Raw genomic sequence first — 23,441 nt, 5'->3', positions numbered from 1 at the left:
GTTAGCCACTAACAGTTTCCATTAACAACTATTCACCCTCCCAGCCAGATCATTATTGGCTCCTTTGTCTATCCAACTGTTCTTCTCTCTCTTTGGGCTCTCTCCCTACCTTTTACTCCTTACCCCTCCCACCACCCTATCAACATTTTCCTAGCTGCTATCAGTTCCGAGGAAGAGTCACCGGACCCAAAATGTTAGCTTTGATTTCTCTTCACAGAGGCTGCCACACCTGCTGAGCTTTATCAGGAGCTTCACTTTTCGATATTATTTTGTCTCTTTATATAAAATCATGTCTTCTTGAGACATGAGACAATAAATACAATGCCTGAAACAGCATTATTAAAAATGTTATTTATAGCAACTGATTTACCTGTATTGAAGAAAATCTTTCTAAATAATTTATTACCAGCTGTCCTGGAACTGCAGTATCGTATGGATTTCCGAGCTTAAATAATAGTCTCTATTTTCCAGAAAACGGAAACATGATCATCTAACCTCAACCAACAAATGCCTTTGTATTTTATAGTGTCAGAATTTAATCAGGATCCCAGGTAGTAACCTCAAAACAAATGTTTCCAACAACCTTTACACTGAAGGAATGGCTAGCATTTTACCCATAGCATATCTTAAATACTAGGTGAAAAGCATTGTGTTGTACAATACATTCACACACTGCTGCGCAAGATCTTGACTGTCTGCCAGTTCCCTGACTTTCTCAATCTGCTTTAGTTTCTGTCTGCTTTCACATCTCTGCCCATTGAGAAAGTTAGTAGCTGGTAACACAATTAGCAAATACTTTAAAAGAGTTACAAAGTACAGACCACACTAACCCATTGATGGCAATTGGTTAGTGTAGGAATCTTCACCTGACAGTCAGTACTTACATTGTTATTAGTGGGTACATTTACAACCTACAATGGGAGTAGCCTTGAAAACTGTAATTTCAGAATCCATTTAGGTGAACCCAGCCTTAAAATTGGTGCAAATTACCTCATGACAACTTTCCCTCCTCACTCAAATCATCAAAACAGTTTCGTATTGAAGGTGGAATACAGGAAGTGCAACTACAACATAGATTATTTAATACATTAAACACAGTAAATGCTCCAAGACACTTCATAGATTCAAAACAAATACCAAGTAGAAATATTTCCAATGTGGTTACAGTATATAATCCATCAGGAGATTTTTTTCAAATTCATTTACAAAATGTAGGCATTGCTGGTGAGACCAGTAGTTATTGCCCAGAGGGCTATTGAAAGTCAAACACATCACTGTGGGTCTAGAGTCACATACAGGCCAGACCAGGCAAGATGTTTCCTTTTCTAAAGGACATCCATGAACTAGATGGATTTTTCCAACAATACACAACTGCTTCACAATCATTAACTGCAGATTTTTATTGGATTTCACCATGGTGGGATTTGAACACTGGTTCCTCGAACATTACCTGGCTCTCTGGGTTAATAGTCTAGCAATAATACCTCGAGGTCATCACCTCCCCATGCACAGGGATTCACATTTTAAAGGGATTGCTGCATGTGCACAGACATTTTGTCCTTTGAAGGATAAATTCTGGACTCCTTACATGGCTTTAGTAGTGGGACAAGAATAAGGGGAGGAAACGTAAGTCATACTTGATAAGACAGCACAGGAGAAATTGAACGCTTTTCAAACATATTAAAATGAAAAGCTAGGAGTTTAGCATTCTAAAACATAAACCAATCTTGCTGAAGGATTTGCGAATAAATCCGCTTCAAATTCTGGAATGCTAAACTCGTACTTTTTCATCTAACTTCTCAACTTTGAAATATATTCAGATCAAGAACATCCTGAATGATCTCTGAAATCTAAGAACTGCATACGTTAGGTTGATTATAGATTGAGATAAATGCTCGGCACAACATTGTGGGCCAAAGGGCCTGTACTGTGCTGTACTGTTCTATGTTCTAAATACAGTGTGGCAGTTTGGTTGAGCCATAAGTTCCAAAATAAGCTGGGAAAACAATCAACTTTAGCTTCCTTTCCTCATCTCTGCCTAGTCATCTTGGATGGAAAGTATGCACATGGATTCTGGGTAAAAATCGGGAGTGGGTTATGACACTCCCATTGTTCAGGAGGTTGCTGTCACTCCCTGTCTATACTTGCACATAAAAACCAGCAAGTAATGGATAACTCCCTGCCAATGGAACTGCTCTCACGCGTCACCTTTCTGAAGAGAGAAGTAGATTTGAAGAAAAGGGAAAGAGTACTTTTGCAAACCTCAAGACAAAACACGTGTGAAGGGCTTTGAGAAGATAGATACCATTCAAGCAGCCTCCGGCAACAGGAATTAGCATGTTTGTAAAACTTACCGTGATCCATTTGTACGGTAAATAACCAGTGAACGTCTAATGATGCTGTGAGGCCCAAACAATGGCATGTTCCCGTCCATGTACTTTTGAGTTGTTTGGTTCCATCTATCCAGTGTTCCAAATTTCCCACTGAGATCACCAACTGCATACTGGTCAACTGTACCATTGGATGGCTCAGGAGATAAAGACTCATTTACATGGAACGGGTTGTAACGACCTCCAACACTAGAGTCAGAACAAATATCGGTGCTAGACAAACCAGCTCTGATGGGAAGAGTATGGATGCTGTAAGGTCCTGCCTCAGGATTCAGATCAGTTAAAGTCACCTGCACCTTTGTATGGTCTAAATCTGAAATTTGTTTAAATGTCACATTTACATTTATTTCATCAACACCCCTCCATGAATCAATCTCTACTGAAATGGGGCGAAGAAAGGTTATATTAGCACAAGCTAAGAAAGAGGTTGCGGAATTTGCTTCATAAAGGACCACCGATCGAGGAACAATGGAAAGTTGCCCAGAAAGTGCTGATGTGGAGTCAGTAAAGAAGTGCTTGCTGGAAACTGCACTGTTGTCGCTGGTCAGCTCAAGTGCTCCATGTTTCTTGGCATAGTCTCCAGCTTCACATCTGAAAGGACTGTCTGGGCCGCACTCTGTGTCATACTGACTACCAGTATCCACTCCGAAAGGGTTAAAAATTTCCTTGGTACTTAAGCAAATATTTGAATCAGAATCCAATTCAGAGCTAATGGGATATTTGTGAACGTGCCAAAGGTGACCAGTGGTTGCTGGAGTGGATGAGTTGGTATAGGAAAGGTCCATAAAAATAGACAAGTCCGAATAGGGGTTGCTTTTCAGCTGTTGAAAAATGATTCTGCCTGACACTGGGCTTGTAAATAAGGCTACTGCTGTTGTGACTTCACTGAGGTACTCAATTGTAGCGCACAGCCATCGCGATGAATTGGGGTGGTGGATAACAACAGAACGTCCAACAATGCTATTTCGCCCAAACAGTGGTAGATTCCAGTCCTTAAAGGTGCTTTCAAATGTGTTCAGGTTAGTTAAGAAGCCATGCCTTTTACTCAAATCCCCTACTTCATATTGATCATGAGTTTCATTTGCATTTTGGGGATAGAGTGGCCCAGAAGGAACCTTCCCAAATGGATTCCAGTGCCCTCCTAGATTATCATTCGCACAAAGCTCATCTCCAGGAATACGGCGTGGGGGCACTGGGAAACGGTGAACATGGTAGGGGCCAGCCAGTTGGCGCAGGTTCCTCAGAGATACAGTGTAGCTGGTGGCATCAAATGGGGAAACTTGATGAAACTTGAAAGTTCCTTTGACACCTTTCATATCTATGGAAGCACAGACTTCCTTTGCTCTTAGCTCCTGAACTTCAGTGCAAAACCATTCAGTGCCGTTATGCATATACAGAAAGAGGCTGGGGGTCCTGTCTGGTAAAATGACACCATCACTGCGACTTTTTACAGGGGATAAAGGGGTGCCCACTTTAAATGTGCCGAGCAATGTGCCAGTCTCTGGAGCCAGGGAGCAGTTCTCTGCCCCTGCTTGCAGGTAGAGGGTCACATTCAGCACTCCTTTGCTGCTCTCTGCAATAGCCATCAGATCGGTGAGGATTCTCCATGTGTTCTCACCAGCATTCTGGCGGATGTAGACCTGACCGGCGACCGACGAGAAGAACTTCCCTTGCCAGGTCGAGGTGCTGCCAACTTTCCTCACAGTGGCACACGCTTTCGAAGCATTGGCACAGCCCTGGATGGTGACGGAGAGATCGGACAGGTCCGATGTGATCTGGAAGAGGCTGGCCTCCATCACGGTGCTGTTTGTAGTGTTCGCCATGAAGCTGTACACTTTCTCGCCGATGTTTGACTCGTTACAGGGGTCCCTGGAATTCCCGTACATGACCGGGAACTCGTGCAGGGAGATGGAAAACTGTTCGCAATCGGCCTCCAAATCGATCTGGATATTTCGGGAGGAGGTGTTGAACTGCAGTGTGCCCTGGATCCCTGCCATGTTTACATCAGCTCGGTACAACTCGGCAGACACTGACCCTTTAATAAAAAATGAAACCTCATTACATCCCATCCCTCCGCTGTACATCAAGAGGTCTCTTAACAAAATATACTTTTAAATGTTAAGTCTTAGAGAACTACTCGGAGACACTGCAGCATTCGACTCACAAGTATTAAAGTGTGAAAAGTTCATGACAGTCTAAACTTACCGAACAGTGCAGCGAGCAGCAAGCTCCACTTCATGTTGCTGCCCTGGGGAACTGGAGCCGGTAACTAGAGAATGGGAGCAACTCAGTGTCTGGCTCACTGCTGACAGCAGCTTGACTTATAACTCAGCTCACTGGAATTTCTGCCTGGCAATTGGGTAGCTCAGATATTGTTCAGCCCACTTTCCATGGCTCGGGCTGTCTGAATGTGCTTTCTAAAGGCGGGAGCTTCCTAAGTTTTATCAGAGAGTTGTGTTTCATTTATTTTAGTTATACATAATTTTATAGTCTATTAAATGTTTTTCAATTGAAAAATAGATGTCTGCACAAAAAGTAGCGACTTCAATCCTGTCAAGGCGTGATTCCGATCTTCCGGTTCTGTCTTCGATTCCCAACAGTAATTGCGACAGGGATTAAGTCACAGAAGGCTCCAAACTTTGGGCAAAGGGCTGCCTTACTGATGGAATTGGCTTGCGTGCTGCATGAATCACAGAACCAGACAGAAAGGAAACAAGGAAGGCAGATGTGCCTCCCCGTCGTCCGTTCCAAGGTTAAATCGGGTGGATCAGAGCCCTTGCTGCTGCCTCTCTCTCTGTCTCCCTGCCTACCCCGCACTGAGCCGGAGCTGAGCGCACCTATTGCGGCTCGACCTCTCTGTTTAAAGGCAGTCTATCGTCTTAAAGGGAAGTTGCACCCAGTTGCAGGAAGCTACAATTGCTGTGATATAAGGGAAATTGAATACCAGGAGAAAGTGAGGACTGCAGATGCTGGAGAGTCAGAATCGGAAAGTGTGGTGCTGGAAAAGCACAGCAGCTCATGCAGCATCCGAGCAGCAGCAGAGTCGGCGCTTCAGGCAAACGCTGTTCATCAGGAATGACAGCAACTCCTCGGATGCTGCCTGACCTGCTGTGGTTTTCCAGCACCACACTTTTCGAACTTGAATACCAGGGCAGACAGAACACACCAGAGTCACACCGGGAGGCTTGATGCCGGAAAGAAATGTCATGGGCCCATGGGGAGGGGAGTGGAATATCCTAAGAGTGGATTAGGAATGAGGTAGTGAATGACCTCAGTTCCCAGCATCTGCAGCCAAGGACCGAGTCTTGCAAAGCCAAAAATAATGCGCGGAGAAATCAGCTTCTCTACAGTTCTTGTATCCAGCTCAACGGAGGTGAATTTTGCTTTCTACATTTCAACAGAATGAAATGCTGTTACAAAAGCATCAGCCTTGCCTCAATGATAGCTTTCTCACCCCTGCAACAGAGGTCATCAGGGAGGCAGTGGTGTCATGGTAAAGCTACAAGACAAAAAACAACTTGATTACACAGTCAAAAATGATTCCAGACTCACAGCAATGTTGTTGATTTTTAACTGCCTTCTGAAAAAGCCTAGCTAGCCACTCCAGTTGTATCAAAACTGCTACAAAGTCTAAACAAAAGAGTACAACTGGACAGACCATCCAGCATCAACCTAGGTACTGGAAACAACACCAGCTAACCATAGCCCTGTCAACCCTGCAAAGTCCTCCTTACCAATATCTGGGAGCTTTTGCCAAAATTTGGAGAACTGTCTCACAGACTAGGCAAGCAACAACCAGCATTGCCAAACTCACAGAATCTTATCTGACAGATGATGTCCCAGACATCACCATATCAGGGTAGGTTCTGTCCCATGACCAGTACAGGCCCACCAGAGGCGATGACTCTGTAGTATACACAATCAGAAAGGAAGTGCCTTTGGAGTTCTTCATTTTGATTCCGATCGCAACAAAGTCTCATGGAATCAGATCAAACATGAGCAAGGAAATCGCCTGCTAATTACAATCTAACACCTCCCATCAACTGATGAGCCCTCCACGTTGAAACAATTGGAGGATGCATTGAGGGTGGGAAAGAGCACAAAATGGTCTTTGGTTGGTGTCCTCAATGCCCATCATCAAGAATGATTTAGCACCACAATTACTTACCAAGTTGATGAAATCCTAAAGAACATGGCTGCTGGACTGAGTTATTGAAAGTTGGTGAGGTACCTGAAAACACCAAAAATCTACTTGGTGTCATCATCATCAACCTACCTGTCACAGATGCTTCTATCAATGAAAGTATCTGTTGGAGTGACCACTGTTCTCAGATGTTTCATCACCACGCTAGATGACCTCATCAGTGAGCCTCTGGTGAAGTGTTGGTGTTCTGTCCCATTTGCTATTTATCTGTCTTAATTTGTTGTGGTGCATGATATCATTTCCAGTTCTGTTTCTGAGAGGTTGGAAAATGGAGTCCAGATCTGTATGTTTGTTAATTGAGTTCTGGTTTAAATGCCAGGCCTCTAGGAATTCCCGTACGTGTCTTTGTTCAGCCTGTCCAAGGATGGATACATTGTCCCAATCAAACTGATGTCCCTCTCCATCTGTGTATACAGATACCAGTGATAGTTGGTCATGTCTTTTGGTGGCTAGCTTCCTGCTGGTTTGACTAATGTAATGTATGTCACAGTCCCTGCAGGGTATTCTGTATATTACGTTCATTGTGCTGGCTGTGGGTATGGGATCCTTTAACTTCATCTATAGTTGTTTTAGTGTGGTGGTAAGTTTGTGGGCTATCATGATGCCTAAGGGCTCAAGTAGTCTGACGGTCATCTCTGAAATGTTTTTGATGTAGGGTAGGATGACTAGAGTCTCCAGGCATGTTGTGTCTTCTTGTTTTGGTCTATTGTGGAGGAACCGGTGGACTGTGCTTATCAGGTAACCCTTGTTCCTGAATATGTTGTAGGGGGTTCCTCCTCAGCTTCTTGCAGCTCCTAGTGCTGCAGGAATTCCTTAACATCATCAAAATGCCAAGATAGAGGACAACGACGTCATGGTCTCTTTTGACATGATGGCCCTGTTCACATCAATAAACATCATCCTAGCCAAAGAAACACTGGCCTCACTGCAAGACAAACAGGGATACAAACACCTGACAGTGCCAACTCCATCAGCAAGGACAACATCCTCAAACTACTGGATCTGTGCATCATAAGCCACTTTACATTCAAACGACAAGATATACAGACAAATCAATGGGATGCCTCTGGGATCACCAATATCAGGACTTACAGCAGAAGCAGTTATACAGAAGTTAGAATAAACATCCTTCCCGTGATCCAGCCTAAGCTTTGGGTCCACTATGTGGATGAGACTTCTATCATCACAGAGTGTGACAAACTAGAAGAAACCCATGAACACATAAACAACATTCTCACTGGTATAAAATTCACCAAAGAGGAAGAGAACAATAACTGACTCCCCTTCTTGGATGTCAATGTAGAACGAAAAGTCAATGGAGAGCTGCAGACCAGCATCTACAGGAAAGCCACACACATTGACCAGATACTCAGCTACATAAGCAACCATCCCAACTCCTACAAATGGAGCTGCATCAGAACATTATTTAAATGAGCTGCACCCAGGAACTATGAGAAGCTGAGGAGAAGCACCTATACAAAGCATTTAGGAGCAACGGTTACCCAATAAGTGCAATATGCCAATTCCTGCACAATGGACCAAAACATGAAGACGCAATACACCTGGAGATTCTTGTCACCCTACCATATAGAACAAAGAACAAAGAAAATTTACAGCCCAGGAACAGGCCCTTTGGCCCTCCAAGCCTGAGCCGATCCAAATGTACTGTCTAAATCTGTCAGTCAATTCCTAAGCATCTGTATACCTCTGCTCCCCACCTACTCATGCAACTGTGCAGACGCATCTTAATCTACTGTACCTGTCTCTACCACCCCTGCTGGCAACGCAATCCAGTCGCCCGCCACCCTCTGTATGAAGTACTTAAACTTTCCACCTCTCACCTTGAAAACGTGACCTCTTGTGATGGAATCCTTCACCCTGGGAAAAAGCTTGTCTCTATCCACCCTGTCTATACCCTTCATGATTTTGTAAACCTCAATCAGGTCCCCCCTCATTCTCCTTTTTTTCTAGTGAAAATAAACCTAACCTACTCAACCTCCCTTCATAGCTAGCACCTTCCATACCAGGCAACATCCTCGTAAACCTTCTCTGCACCCTCTCCAAAGCATCCACATTCTTTTGGTAATGTGGCGACCAGAACTTTACACAGTATTCCAAATGCGGCCGAACCAACATCCCGTACAATTTTAACATGACCAGCCAGCCCTTATACTCAATACCCCATCCAATGAAGGCAAGCATACTATATGCCTTCTTGACCACTCTATCCACCTGTGCAGCAACCTTCAGGGTACAATGGGCATGCACTCCCAGATCTCTGTGCCCATCAACTTTTCCCAAGGCTCTTTCGTTCATTGTATAATTCGCTCTAGAATTAGACTTGCCTAAATGCATCACCTCATATTTGTCTGGACTGAAATCTATCTGCCACTTCTCCGCCCAACTCTCCAGTCTATCTATATACTCCTGTATTCTTTCACAGTCCCTTATGCTTTCTGCTACTCCACCAATCTTTGTGTCATCTGCAAACTTGCTGATCATACCAACAGTGCCCTCTTCCAGATCATTTATGTATATCACAAACAACAGTGGCCCCAACACTGACCCCTGTGGACCACCACTGGTCACCTTTCTCCATTTCGAATGACTCCCTTCAACTACTACTCTCTGTCTCCTGTTGCTCAACCAGTTCTTTATCCACCTAGCTAGAACACCCTGCACACCATGTGACTTCACTTTCTCCATTAGTCTACAATGGGGAACCTTATCAAACGCCTTACTAAAGTCCATGTATATGACATCAACAGCTGTTCCTTCATCTATCAACTTGGTCACTTCCTCGAAGAGCTCTATTAAATTGGTAAGGCGCGATCTCCCCCGCACAAAACCAGGTTGCCTATCACTGATAAGCCCATTCTTTTCTGAATATAAATAGATTTTATCCTTCAGTACCCTCTCCAGCAACTTCCCCACCACCGACATCAGGCTCACTGGTCTGTAGTTACCGGGAAATTCCCACTACCCTTCTTGTACAGGGGGACAACATGAGCAACCGTCCAGTCCTCTGGCACCTCACCTGTATTTAAGGATGCCACAAAGATATCTGTCAGGGCCCCAGATATTTCCTTTCCCGCCTTCTCAGTAACCTGAAATAGATCCCAATCGGTCCTGGGATTTGTCCACCTTAATAACCTCTAGCCTACCCAACACATCTTCCCTACTTATGTCAATGTGATCCAGACTAATCAAACTTCTATCTCTAATCTCAACATTCATCATGTTCCTCTCCTCAGTGAACACTGATGCAAAGTAATCATTCAGAATCTCACCCATTCTGTCAGGTTCCACACATAGCCTTCCTTCCTTATCCTTTAGTGGACCAATCCTTTCTCTAGTTACCCACTTGCTTCTTATATAAGAATAAAATGCTTTGGGATTCTCCTTAATTCTGCTTGCTAAAGCTATTTCATGACCCCTTTTAGCCCGCTTGATTCCCCGTTTAAAACTTGTCCAACTCTCCCGATATTCCTCCAGGGCCCGTTCTGTGCTTAACTGCCTGGACCTTATGTACCTTTCTCATTTCCTCTTGGCTAGTCGTATGATTTCTCCTGTCATCCACGGTTCATGAATCATACCTTTCCTATCCTTTGTTTTCAACAGGACATGCCTATCCTGCACTATCTTTAACCTATCTTTGAAAGCCTCCCACATATCAAATGTGGACCTCCCTTCAAATAGCTGCTCCCAATCCACATTTCCGAGCTCCTCCCTAATTTTGATATAATTGGCCTTGGCCCAGTCTAGTACTCTTCCCTTAGGACCACTCTCTTCTTTATCTACGAGTATTCTAAACCTTACAGAATTGTGGTCACTGTTCCCAAAGAAATCCCCCACCGCAACTTCTACCACCTGTCCTGACTCGTTCCCCAGTACCAAGTCCAATATAGCACCTTCCCTCGTCAGACTATTGACATCCTGCTCTAGAAAACTCTCCTGGACGCTTCTTACAAATTCTACCCTATCCAGACCTCTGACGCTAAGTGTATCCCAGTCAATGTTGGATAAATTAAAATCTCCCATCACCACCATCCTGTTGCCTCTACATCTTTCCAGGATCTGTTTACCTATTTGTTCTTCTACCTCACGCTCACTGTTGGGAGGCCTGTAATACAGCCCCAACAATGTGACTGCACCCTTCTTATTTCTCAGCTCCACCCATAATGCCTCATTACCCAAGACTTCCATAGTGTCCTCCTTTAGCACAGCCGTGATATCAGCCCTGACCAGCAATGCAACTCCACCCCCCTCTTTTACTTCCCTCCCTGTCCTGTCTGAAGCGACTATATCCTGGAACATTTAGTTGCCAATCATCATGCCCTTCCTTTAACCAAGTTTCTGTGATTGCAATAATGTCATACTCCCAGGCACCAATCCAAGCCCTCAGTTCATCTGCCTTACCCATTATACTCCTTGCATTAAAGTAGATGCATTTCAGGCCACGAGTTCTTTTGCGCTCACGTGCTCTCTGCCTACTCTTCTCTTTATTAATGCTATCTTCATGATTCTTCCAGTCTCCTACTTGTTTTCTGTTCTGGTTCCCAGTCCTCTGCCACATTGGTTTAAAACCTCCCCAACAGCGGTAGCAAAAACTCCCCCAAGGACATTGGTTCCGGTCTGGTTCAGATGTAGACTGCCCATTTTGTAATAGTCCCACCTTCCCCAGAACCGGTCCCAATGTCCAACAAATCTGAACTCCTCCCTCCTTTACCATCTCTCAAGCCACGTGTTCATCCTGCCTATTTTTTCATTTCTACGCTGGCTAGCATGTGGCACTGATAGTAATCCCGAGATCACTACCTTTGAGGTCCTCCCTTTTAACTTCTCTCCTAGCTCCCTGAATTCTTCTTTCGGGACCTCATCTCATTTTCTTCTTATATCGTTGGTGCCTATATGCACCAAGACAACTGGCTATTCACCCAGGTGATCCCTCTCCCCCAACAGTATCCAAAACGGTATAGCTGTTTTGGAGGGAGATGACCACAGGGGACACCTGCACTGCCTTCTTACTCTTTATCTGCCGTTTGGTCACCCATTCACTGTCTCCCTCAGCAATTATAACCTGGGGTGTGACCAGTTCACTAAACGTGCTATCCATGACCTCCTCAGCATCGCGGATGCTCCACAGTGAGTCCATCCACAGCTCCAGAACCGTCATGTGGTCAAACAAGAGCTGCAGCTGGACATACTTCTTGCAAGTGTAAGAGTCAGGAGTGTCAGACACGTTCCTAAGCTCCCACATCAAGCAAGAGGCACACGCCATGGGTCTGAGGTCCCCAGCCATTGTAAGCTTAGCTTTATATGGACTAACCAAAATCAAACAATGCACTTAAATATATGAAAAAGGACGATAAGAAAGAAATAAAAACTTTACCTTACCGAGTTTTTTCTTCTGATTGGGATTGGCGGGGGGGGGGGGGGGGGGGGAGGTGCGGGAGGGAGATACTACACATGTAGCATCTTGGTTCTGGATTAGTGGTGCTGGAAGAGCAAGCAGTTCAGGCAGTATCCGAGGAGGATTTTGCCTGTACTGCTGTGCTCTTCCAGCACCACTAATCCAGAATCTGGTTTCCAGCATCTGCAATCATTGTTTTTACCGTGTAGTATCTTAGGTTTAGCCACTGCCCAAATATAAATTAAACCCTTACCTTCCCGGCAGCCCTCGCTTCACCTCACCTTCTCTCCTCACTGCTCTGTCAAAGATATTTCAGAGATGACCACCAGGCTACTCTGGCCCCTAGGCATCATGGTAGCACACAAACCTACCACCACACTGAAACAGCTCCTGATGAATTTAAAGGACCCATACCAACAACCAGTAGAATGAGCATCATATACAAAATATCCTGCAAGGACTGCGACAAACACTACATCAGGAAGGAAATTAGCCACCAGGATACATGACCCACTATCACTGGTATCCTTACACACAGACAAAGGACGACACCACTTCCACTGGGACAACACATCCATCCTAGGACAGGCTAAACAGAGACATGCACAGGAGTTCCGAGAGGGTTGGCGTTCAAATAGAACTCCATTAACAAACATATAAATCTGGACCCCATTTACCAACCTCTCAGAAACAAAACTGGAAGTGATATCATCTATCACAAACAAACTGAGACAGATAAATAGTAAGTAGGACAGAACTGGAAGCTTCACTGGAAGCTCACTGATGATGTTACCTAGCATGGTGATGAAACGTCTGAGAACAAGCCCATTAGCTCAGTGAGTAAACTGACAACACAATGTGTAGACCCATAGGGAAGTGAGGGCCTAGTGGTATTATCATTGGACTGTTAATCCAGAGAGACAAATAATGTTCTGGGGACCCGGGTTTGAATCCCACCATCGCAGACAATGGAATTTGAATTAAATTTAATAAAAGTGTAATTAAAAATCTCATGATGGCCATAAACCGATTGTCGGGAAACCCCATCTGGTCCAGTAATGCTCTTTAGTGAAGGAAACTTCTGCCCTTACCTGGTTGGGCCTTCATGTGACTCCACACTCATAGCAATGTAGTTGACCTTTCAGTGCCTTCTGGGCAGTTAGGGTTGAGCAATGAATGCTGAATGAGCCAGTGATGCCTTCATCCCATAAATGAATAAAAACTCAGGCCCCAATAGGTCCCCCCCCACTCTACCATTACCATCAAGCATCTGATGATGCACTTGACTCCACCTTTATCACCTGATTGATGGCAGCCCCTCTTGACGTGACTGAGGATTGGTGCACTCAGACTTTGAAACATTGCCACTTGGTTGAGGCGTATGCAGTGTATTTGTGATGTGAGCTGCTAGCACATGTTGAAGATATGACATTGATGTTGCATGCTGCCATACAGTAACATGTCCACCCCCTTGATTGGTTACTGCTTGCAAACATGACATTGTTATGGGGGACTTTAATTTCCCTAATATTGACTGGGAATACTATAGTGCAAGTAGTTTAGATGGGTCAGTTTTTGTTCAATGTGTGCAGGAGGGTTTTCTGACACAGGATGTAGACAGGCCAACAAGGGGTGATGCTATATTGGATTTGGTACCAGGGAATGAACCCAGCCAGATTTGGAGGTAGGTGAGCATTTTGGCGATAGTGACCATAATTCGGTTATGTTTACAATAGCAATGAGCAGGGATAGGTATATACCACAGGGAAAGAGGTATAACTAGGGGAAAGGCAATTATGATGCAATTAGGCAAGATTTAGGATGCATAGGATGGGGAAGGAAACTGCAGGGGATGGACACACTTAAAATGTGGAACTTATTCAAGGAACAGCTAGTGCGGGTCCTTGATAAATATGTACCTATCAGGCAGGGAGATAGTTGTTGAGAGAGGGAGCCGTGGTTTACTAAAGTTGAAGCTCTTGTCAAAAGGAAGAAGAAAGCTTATGTGAGAATGAGGTGTGAAGGGGGCTGGAGAGTTATAAGTTACCCACAAAAGATCTAAAAAGAGGGCGAAGAAGAGCCAGGAGGGGACATGAGAAGTTATTGGCCAATAGGATCAAGGAAAACCCTGAGGTCTTCTATTGGTACATGAGGAATAAATGAATGACTAGAGTAAGATTAGGGCCAATCAAAGATAGTACTGGAACGTATCGTGTGGAATCTGAGGACATAGGAGAAGCGTTTAATGAATAAATTTTGTCAGTTCTCACATTGGAAAAGGGCAATGTTAGTGAGAATATGGAGATACAGGCCACAAGATTAGATGAGATTGAGGTTGACAAGGAGGAAGCTTTAGCAATTTTGGAAGATCTGAAAATAGACGAGACCCCTGGGCTGGAGGGGATTTATCCTTGAATTCTCTGGGAAGTCAAGGAGGAGATTGGCAGAGCCTTTGGCTTCGACCTTCATGTTGTAATTGTTGATGGAAGTAGTGCCAGAAGACTGGAGGATAGCAAATGTTGTTCCCTTGTTTAACAAGTGGAGTCGGGACAACCCTGGCAATTATAGACCAATGAGCCTTACTCCAGTTGTGGGTAAGGTGTTGCAAAAGGTTATAAGAGATAGAATTTATAATTATCTAGAGAGGAATAAGTTGATTAGGGATAGTCAACAGAGTTTTGTGAAGGATGGATCATGCCTAACTAACATTCTAGAGTTCTTCGAGAAAGTGACCAAACCGGTGGATGAGGGTAAAGTGGTTGATGTGGTGTATATGGACTTCACTAAAGTGTTTGATAAGGTTCCATACGGTAGGCTATTGCACAAATACAGAGTTTTGGGATTGAAGGTGATTTAGCGAATCTCCTTCAATTGATTTAGCGAATTGGATCAGAAATTGGCGAGCTGAAAGAAGACAGAGAGTGGTGGTTGATGGGAAATGTTCATCCTGAAGCTCAGTTACCAGTTGTGTGCTGTAAGGATCTGTTTTCGGGCCACTGCTGTTTGTCATTTTTATAAATGATCTGGATGTGGGTGTCGAAGGATGGGTTAGTAAATTGCAGATGACACTAATGTAGACAGAGTTGTGGATAGTGCCAAAGGATGTTGTGGGTTACAGAGGGGCATAGATAAGAGGCAAATGGAGTTTAATGCGGAAAAGTCTGAGGTAGTTCACTTCAGAAGAAATAACAGGAATGCAGAGTATTGGGCTAAAGATAAAATTCTTGGCAGTGGAGATGAACAGAGAGATCTCGGTGTTCTGGTGCATAAATCCCTAGAAGTTGCCATCCAGATTGATCGGGTTGTTAAGAAGGCATATGGTGTGTTGGCATTTATTGGTAGGGGGATTGAGTTTCAGAGCCACGAGGTAATTCTTCAGCTGTACAAGACACTGGTAAGGCTGCACCTGGAGTATTGCGTACAGTTCTGGTCATCACATTACAGGAAGGATGTGGAAGCTTTGGAAAGGGTTCAGAGATTTACTAGGATGTTGCCTGGTATGGAGGAAAGGTCTTACAAGGAAAGGCTGAGTGAACTGAGGCTGTTTTTGTTAGAGAGAAGAGGTGACTTAATTGAGACATATAAGATAATCAGAGGGTTAGATAGGGTGATCAGGGAGAACCTTTTTCCAAGGATGGTGATGGCTAGCACAAAGGGATCTAGCTATAAATTGAGGGGTGATAGATTTAGGACAGATATTAAGGGTAGTTCACTCAGAGAGTTGGACGTACATATGGATAATAATGGAATGGTGTAGGTTAGATGGGCATCAGATTATTTTCACAGGTCTGCGCAACATCAAGTGCCGAAAGGCCTTCTATGTTCTATGACAAACTGCCTAGTTTTGTGTTTGTACTAAACAGCAAGGTAAGACAGAAGTCCAGTGAGTCATTACGTTTTGAGTGAGATGGTGAGAAAGGCAGAGATGCTGTGAATATCCAAGTAGGCACAAAATGAATGGGCACTAAGAGAACAGGCTAAGATTCCTGAGATGTACCCCATTCTAATCCATGAAATTGTTCCTGTTGCTGAGTTCAAGCAGTTTGGAAGCAGGAGTACGATGTTAGTATGCTCCAGAATACAATATTAAGGGGAGGACTGTATTCTAAGTGTGCCGTGATGATATGGTGAGGCTGGTGCATGTCCAATGTCAATCTCCATGGATGTGGGTTGCAGGTGGTTGCTGCCAGTGAAGCAGTTCCCTAAGATTTCAGGGATTACTGTCCAATATAAAGGAACAGAGGCGCAAATGGCAGGTCGGAGTGGGGGGTACCTGCTTTGACTTTCATGTCGGGAATTGTTGCTGCTTTGTTTCTCTCCATAGCACAGAGGATAGCAAACAGCATATAAATGAGGCAAGAAGCAGAGAAAGAATCTGAATGATAATAATCTCTGAGAACTATTTGAACAAGATGCACAACCACATTGGCAGAGGGTAAAAAGGCATGGAGAGATGAATATGAAGTTGGAAGACTGGTGTGGAGAAGTGAGTTCAGCTTCATGGGGCACTGGCACCAATTCTGGGGTCAAATGGGAGCTGTCCTGATGGGATCATTCATGCTTGAACCATATTCACACTGTTCTGATGAACTGCATAACGAGGGAAGTAGAGTGAGTTTTACACTAAACAATGGGATATAGTAATTAAATTGGGGAAGTAGTGATGAATCAAAGAGTGGGAAAAAGGCAACAGAGGAAGAGATTAATGTGGGAAATGATAAGCAGACACGGACAGGAAGGGACAGAGAATACAGATTTAAGAGCATATCAGCAGATTAGACAAAAGGTTGCAACAATCATAAAAGGACAAACTTAAGGCACTGTATTTGAATACATGTAACAAACAAAACACAACAGATAAACTATAGTACAAATTAAGAGAAATAAATACAATTTATTGGCCATAACTGAGGTGTGGGTTCAGAATGACCATGATTGGAACCTATATATCATAGAATCCCTATAGTGTGGAAATGTCCCCTTCGGCCCAACAAGTCCACACTAACTCTCTGAAGAGTATCCCATCCAGACCCATTCTCCTAATCTATTATTGTACATTTCCCCTGACTAATTCATCTAAACTACACATTGCTGAACACTATGGGCAATTTAGTTTGGCCAGTTCACCTAACCTGCACATCTTTGGACTGTGGGAGGAAACTGCAGCATCTGAAGGAACCCTGCGCAAACATGAGGAGAAAGTGCAAACTCCACACAGACAGTCATTCAAAGCTGGAATCAAACCTGAGACCCTGACGCTGTGGCAGCAGTGCTAACCACTGAGCCACCATTGTAGGGTTTGTGACACTCAGGAAGGACTCGACCCTAGGGAAGGGTGGAGGAGTGGTACAGTGAATTAAAGATGATGTTAGCACAATAGAGACGATTGACCTAAATTCAGGAAACCAGAATATGGGAGCAGTCTGGGTAGTAATGAGGAATGATGGGGGATTCAAGATGGTGGCGATCCAGTAGGTCCAAGTTTGCCAACTACCCCCTCACCACAGCAATAGATGCATCCATGGCTGCCCCGGGGGACTCACCTGCAGAGGCGAGCCTGATCTCGGAGTTTATCAAGCTCCGAGAGAAGATTGATGCTTCAATGGAAGAAACCCGGTCCGGATGGGAGTTAATCTACGTCATGCTGCAGAAGCATGACCGAGAGATCAAGAAACTTGGCAGCGCGTTGGAAGGGCAGAGCAATGAGTCGAAGCCTCCAAGACCGCTGCTGAATCCTCTGTGGGTCAGATCCGGGCTCTGGAACGCTGAGTCTGGACCTTGGAAGGACAGATTGGCTACCTCGAAAATTGAGGTCGTCGGAAGAATATTCGGTTGCTGGGCCTTCCCGAACAGGTGGAGGAAGGCCAGCTTGTGGATTTTTTGGAGCAAAGGTTCCCACAACTGCTGAAGCTGGAGTCAGGACTGGGCCATGTGCGGGTTGAGTGGGCCCACCGGGTTGTTGTTCACAGGCCCAGGTCGGACCAGAGCTCCCGCCCAGTCCTAGTGCAATTCCACCACTACCGGGAAAGACAAATATTGCAGGAGGCCTTCAGAGCTTTGGGGAGGATCCCTAAGCCATGGTATATAAGGGATCCAAAATAATGCTGTTCCAGGACTTCTCTCCAGTTGTAGTACATAAGAGGAAGGCATTTGATGAGGTAAAGAAGCATTTGAAGGATTTAAATGTTCAGTACTCCTTCAGATACCCAGCAACGCTTCGCCTCAGTCATGGAGGGTCTGTATATAACTTCGGTTCACCGGAAAAAGCAAAAGAATTTTTGGATGCTCTTAAATAGACTGAAGGACTTGAATTATATGAATAATTATTTTTCTTCTTTACCCCTCTGTTTTGTCTCCTCATTCCCCCTTTTTTCTTCTTATCTATTCCTGGGGGGGGGGGGGGGGGGGGGCTTGTCTTTTAATTTTTATTTATAATTTACTTGGCTTATCTGGTTGCTGGGGGGTGTTTTTGAATTTTTTTCAAATTTTCCTTGAATATTTTCTGGGACTGTAATTTTGTATATATGTTTTCACGATGCTGCTTTGTTACGAACGCCTAGGGTAATAATATGGAGGGGGTGGGCTGGATGCCCACTTTTAATTTCCTTGTTATAAGACATTGGTATTTGTTCATTTTATTTTGCGATGTCTGGGGCAAGGGCATAGCTCCAGCTGGAAGGAGTTATGACAGGCTTACTGGCTTGTAGGAGTGCCCCCTGTGTACAAGGGGGAAAGTCCCCTCTTAGCTATGTTTTATGTTATTATTTTTTGGGAGTAACTTTTACTAGTTTTGTAAAGGTTGTTTTTTAAACTTACGTGAATTGTTTTCAGTTTTTACTCAATGTCTGTTGTGTGGGGTTCTTCCTCCGGGGGACCTCGGACTTTCTTGAGCAATCATGGCTAGTCATTTGTTTAAATGGTGCACCTGGAATGTTAAAGGGAGCCACTTGCCAATAAAAAGGAAAAAGATATTATTAAGTCTTAAAAAAGAGAGGGTTGATGTAGCTATTTTACAGGAGACACACCTAACTGATAAGGAGCACTTGAAGATACAGCAGGGAGGATTGGACAGGTGTTCTTTTCATCCTTCAACTTGAAAAGTAGGGGAGTGGCCATTCTTGTTCGGAAAAATCTTCCATTCCAAATGTTAGGCCAGATAAAAGATGAGTCTGGACAGTTTATAATACTTAAAGCTCGAATATACAGAGAAGAGTACGGGATTGTGAATGTATACTGCCCCCAGTACATGCTTTTAAATTCGTAACAGATACATTCTCCAGGCTGATGGCTCTTGGGGTATGTCACATTATTATAGGGGGAGAGTTTAATTGTATTATTGATCCCAAGGTGGATAGGATACCTAGGAGCTCTGCAGGCATATCTCTGCGATCTAGGCAGCTGATTGATTTGAATAGGGAGCTGGGACTGGTAGATGTGTGGAGGTGTCTTCACCCTGAGGGTAGAGATTTTACTTTTTACTCTAACCTATATAAGTGCCATACCAAAATCGATATGTTTTTTGTCCCCTCGACCTTTCTGAATTCAATACTCTTCTGTAAAATAGGGAATATAGCTATTTCTGATCATGCAGCTGTCTATATGGAGGTTAAGACTAGTGGGGGTGATAAGATAGAGCCCTGACACTGGCATATGGACCCTTTCCTACTGAAGGATAGTAAGTTCATAGAATACTTTTAGATTAGATTAGATTAGATTAGATTACTTACAGTGTGGAAACAGGCCCTTCGGCCCAACAAGTCCACACCGCCCCGCCGAAGCGTAACCCACCCATACCCCTGCATCTACCCCTTACCTAACACTACGGGCAATTTAGCATGGCCAATTCACCTGACCTACACATCTTTGGAGTGTGGGAGGAAACCGGAGCATCCGGAGGAAACCCACGCAGACACGGGGAGAACGTGCAAACTCCACACAGTCAGTCGCCTGAGGCGGGAATTGAACCCGGGTCTCTGGCGCTGTGAGGCAGCAGTTCTTGCAGGAGTTTAAAGATTTCTGGGACATTAATATAGGTATGGCCAGCAACCCATCGGTGATGTGGGAGACTGCTAAGGCATCTGCGCCCAGGCTAATTATCTCACATTCTGCGACCCGGAAAAGACAAAAAGGGAGAACAATAGTGTCTGCTTGAGGCTCGCCTGAAGGCAGCTGAGTCAGTGTATGCTGATAGGCCGTCCATAATTAAATTACAGCTGATTACAGCCCTCAGGAATGCCACTCTTACTCAAACAGCAAAGAGGGAGATACTATTTGTAAAGCAGAGATTATTTGAGTACGGCAATAAGCCAGGCAGGTATCTAGCATACCTTGTCAGAAAGAAGAAAGCTCCCCAATCCATTACATCTATTAGAGATAGTGCTGGTATTTTGACTCGTGATCCTAAGAAGATCAACTCAGCTTTAGAAACATTTATTTTGAGTTGTACCAGTCGGAGGGCTGCGCAGATAGAGCGAGGAGGATGGAGTCCTTTTTTAAGAATCTGGATCTTTCAGGCATAACCTTGGAGGAGTTGTCTTCTTTGAATGCCCCCCTGACAACTCACGAGGTGCAGGAGGCGGTGAGGCAACTCCAGAGTGGTGAAGCACCTGGGCCAGATGGATTTCAGGCTGAGTTTTACAAAGAGTTTAGAGACGAGTTGGCCAGATCACTTATAGACATGTACAACGACTCATTTAGTCAGGGCGGTCTCCCACCCTCCTGAGAGAAGCAAATATCTCTCTCATCCTCAAGAAAGGGAAAGCCCCAGACAATTGTATCTCATACAGGCCAATATCCTTATTCAATGTGGATTCTCTCCAAAGTGCCGGCAATTAGGCTGGAGAAGGCTTTGCCATTTATTATAAAAGAGGATCACACAGGGTTTGTTAAAGGTCGCAGATCTACTAATAATATCAGAAGAGTGTTAAATATGGTACAAGTCTGCCAGCAAAACGCAATACCAGGATTAGTTGTCTCCCTGGATGCAGAGAAAGCATTCGATCGGGTAGAATGGCCATACCTTTTTTATACTATGGAGCAGTTTGGTATTGGAGAGGTTTTTACTAAATGGGTCACAGTTTTTTTTAGATAAGATTCCGTACAGTGTGGAAACAGGCCCTGAGGCCCAACCAGTCCACACCGACCCTCCGAAGAGTAACCCACCCAGACCCATATCCCTCTGACTAATGCACCTAACACTATGGGCAATTTAGCATGGCCAATTCACCTGACCTGCACATCTTTGGACTGTGGGAGGAAACCGGAGCATCTGGAGGAAACTCACGTAGACATGGGGAGAATGTGCAAACTCCACACAGACAGTCGCCCTAGGCAGGAATCGAACCTGGGACCCTGGTGCTGTGAGGCAGCAGTGCTAACCACTGATCCACCATGCCACCCCTAAAGTTTTATATAATGACCCTAAAGCAGCAGTGATTACTAATGGCATAAGTTGGATAGTTTTAGTGTCAGCAGAGGTTGCAGTCAAGGATGCCCTCTTTCACCACTACTATTTACACCAGTGATCGGACCGCTGGCGGAAGCTATCCGAACTGACCCCAGTATAAACGGCCTGGGAGGAAGGATCAGGCAAGCATAAAATTACCCTTTATGCAGATGATGTTCTTCTCTTCTTAAATGATCCATTGACTATCTGTGCCCTGCTTAATTCAAGTGGTTAATTTATTTGGAGTGTTTTCAGGATACAAAATTAATTTCACGAAATCAGAGGCCATGCTGGTAGGGGGTCTTAGCAGCATATCCAACTTCGCGGATGGATCTCACTTCCCCTTTTGGTGGTCACTGGGAGGTTTTCTTTATTTAGGGATTTTTATTACCCTGGAATTTGGTCAACTATATAAAGCTAATTACATTCATTTATTAGAGAAAATAAGGCAGGACCTCCAGTTATCCTGGTTAGGAAGAATAGCTTTGGCTAAGATGAATATCCTCCCACATTTATTATACTCCATGAGAATGCTCTCCCTGATGTTGCCAAGACAAGCGCTGCGTAAGTTTTATGGCTGGCTTGGTTCCTTTGTTTGGAATCATAGACGGCCCCTTATCAAATTAGATAAATTACAGCTCCCACAAGTAAGGGGAGGTCTGGATTTTCCGACTTTAGGAAGTACCAACTGAGCTCTCTGTTATCATATGTGACTGACTGTGTCTCTTGTGATTCACAATCAGTTTGGCTGGATATTGAGGCTTCCCAATCAAAATGCCCCATCATCAATCTATTGTTTATGGATAAGATGAGAACTATCACAGTTCATTGTAAAAGCCCGATTGTCCTGAATACAATCAAAGCTTGGAAGATGATACGACAGGGTGAGGGTAATTTACAAAAAAACTTTCCCCTATACTTCTAAAGTGGGAATGCTGGGATTTCAGCCAGGGCTGATTGATGCTGGATTTAAAATTTGGGAGTCCAGAGGAATCTCCTGTTTGGGAGATTTATTTAATGGGGAGGTCATGATGTCCTTTGACCAGTTACGTCAGAAGTTTGGGTTGCCAAGCAAGGATCTCTTTCGATGTTTTCAATTACGAGATTTCGTACAAAAGACCATATGATGACCAATCCTTACAAATCGGATTTAGAAAGGAGAATGCTTCGGCTGATGGGCCCACCCTCGGTCAATACTCTCGATCACCCGCGAGGTAAAATGTTTCGAAGGACATGGAATGGCTATATAAAACCTGGACTCAAGAATTAGGGATGGAAATCCCCTTAGAAATGTGGGAGGACATCTGGGAAAATGCCAGGAAGATCTCTATCTGTAATAGGATTCAAGCTATTCAATTGAAGATATAGTACCAGAGAAACTTGCAAGGTTTAAGGCAGGAGAATTTCCAATGTGTCCTAAATGTAAAATAGAAGTTGATACTCAGTCACTGTTTGTGGACATGTCATATGATTCGTAGATACTGGGACAGTGTAGCAAATGCTTTGGCAAAGATATTGGAAATGGAGATTGGGTTAGACCCGGTGTCTCTCCTTTTGAGCTCTTCCAACCTTCCCTCTCTAGATAGATATGGGAAGAAATTATTTTCTATCCTCGCCTTTTGTGCAAGGAAAAACATACTAGCATGCTGGGTATCTGAAAGTTCTGGATTTTTGAACTGGCATAGAATTGCTATGGAATACATCCCTCTAGACTTCCTTGCCAACATGGTGCACCAAAAAACGGAATTGTTTTATAGAACGTGGCAGCCCTTCTGAACTATATCGATGCAGCTGCATCGGCCTTTGTTTAGCCATGAGGATTATGTCTATCGGTTTGGGGGCCCCTGGAGGGAAGAATCCCATATAAATACCAGTTTTGTTATGACTTGACATAATTTTACTTTGAATGCTTATTTATTTATTTACTTTTTCTCCTTTTTTTGTTGTTAGTTATTTACTATAATGTAGTTTTTCTTTTTTTTCTGCTAA

The 23,441-nt window shown here is 44.1% G+C and overlaps 1 protein-coding gene across 2 annotated transcripts in view; it reads right to left on the bottom strand.

Moving 5' to 3' along the window:
• Window positions 1–23,441, bottom strand: part of cusr (Copper-only SOD repeat protein) — a 262,102-nt gene that overhangs the window by 139,025 nt on the left and 99,636 nt on the right. Inside the window, exons 1-2 of one of the 2 annotated variants that reach the window (XM_072557052.1) lie at window positions 4,596–5,211; window positions 2,355–4,425 (exon numbers count right to left, since the gene is read on the bottom strand). In XM_072557052.1, the coding sequence (XP_072413153.1) occupies window positions 2,355–4,425; window positions 4,596–4,629 (2,105 nt within the window). In that variant the 5' untranslated portion in view covers window positions 4,630–5,211. Of the gene's footprint in view, window positions 1–2,354; window positions 4,426–4,595; window positions 5,212–23,441 lie in introns of those variants that run through there. The other variant, XM_072557050.1, reaches the window with a different exon arrangement.

This window comes from Chiloscyllium punctatum, chromosome 38 (genome assembly GCF_047496795.1).
Source record: "Chiloscyllium punctatum isolate Juve2018m chromosome 38, sChiPun1.3, whole genome shotgun sequence".
In the NCBI taxonomy this organism is placed as follows: domain Eukaryota; kingdom Metazoa; phylum Chordata; class Chondrichthyes; order Orectolobiformes; family Hemiscylliidae; genus Chiloscyllium; species Chiloscyllium punctatum.
This window is presented reverse-complemented; position numbering and strand designations above follow the sequence as displayed.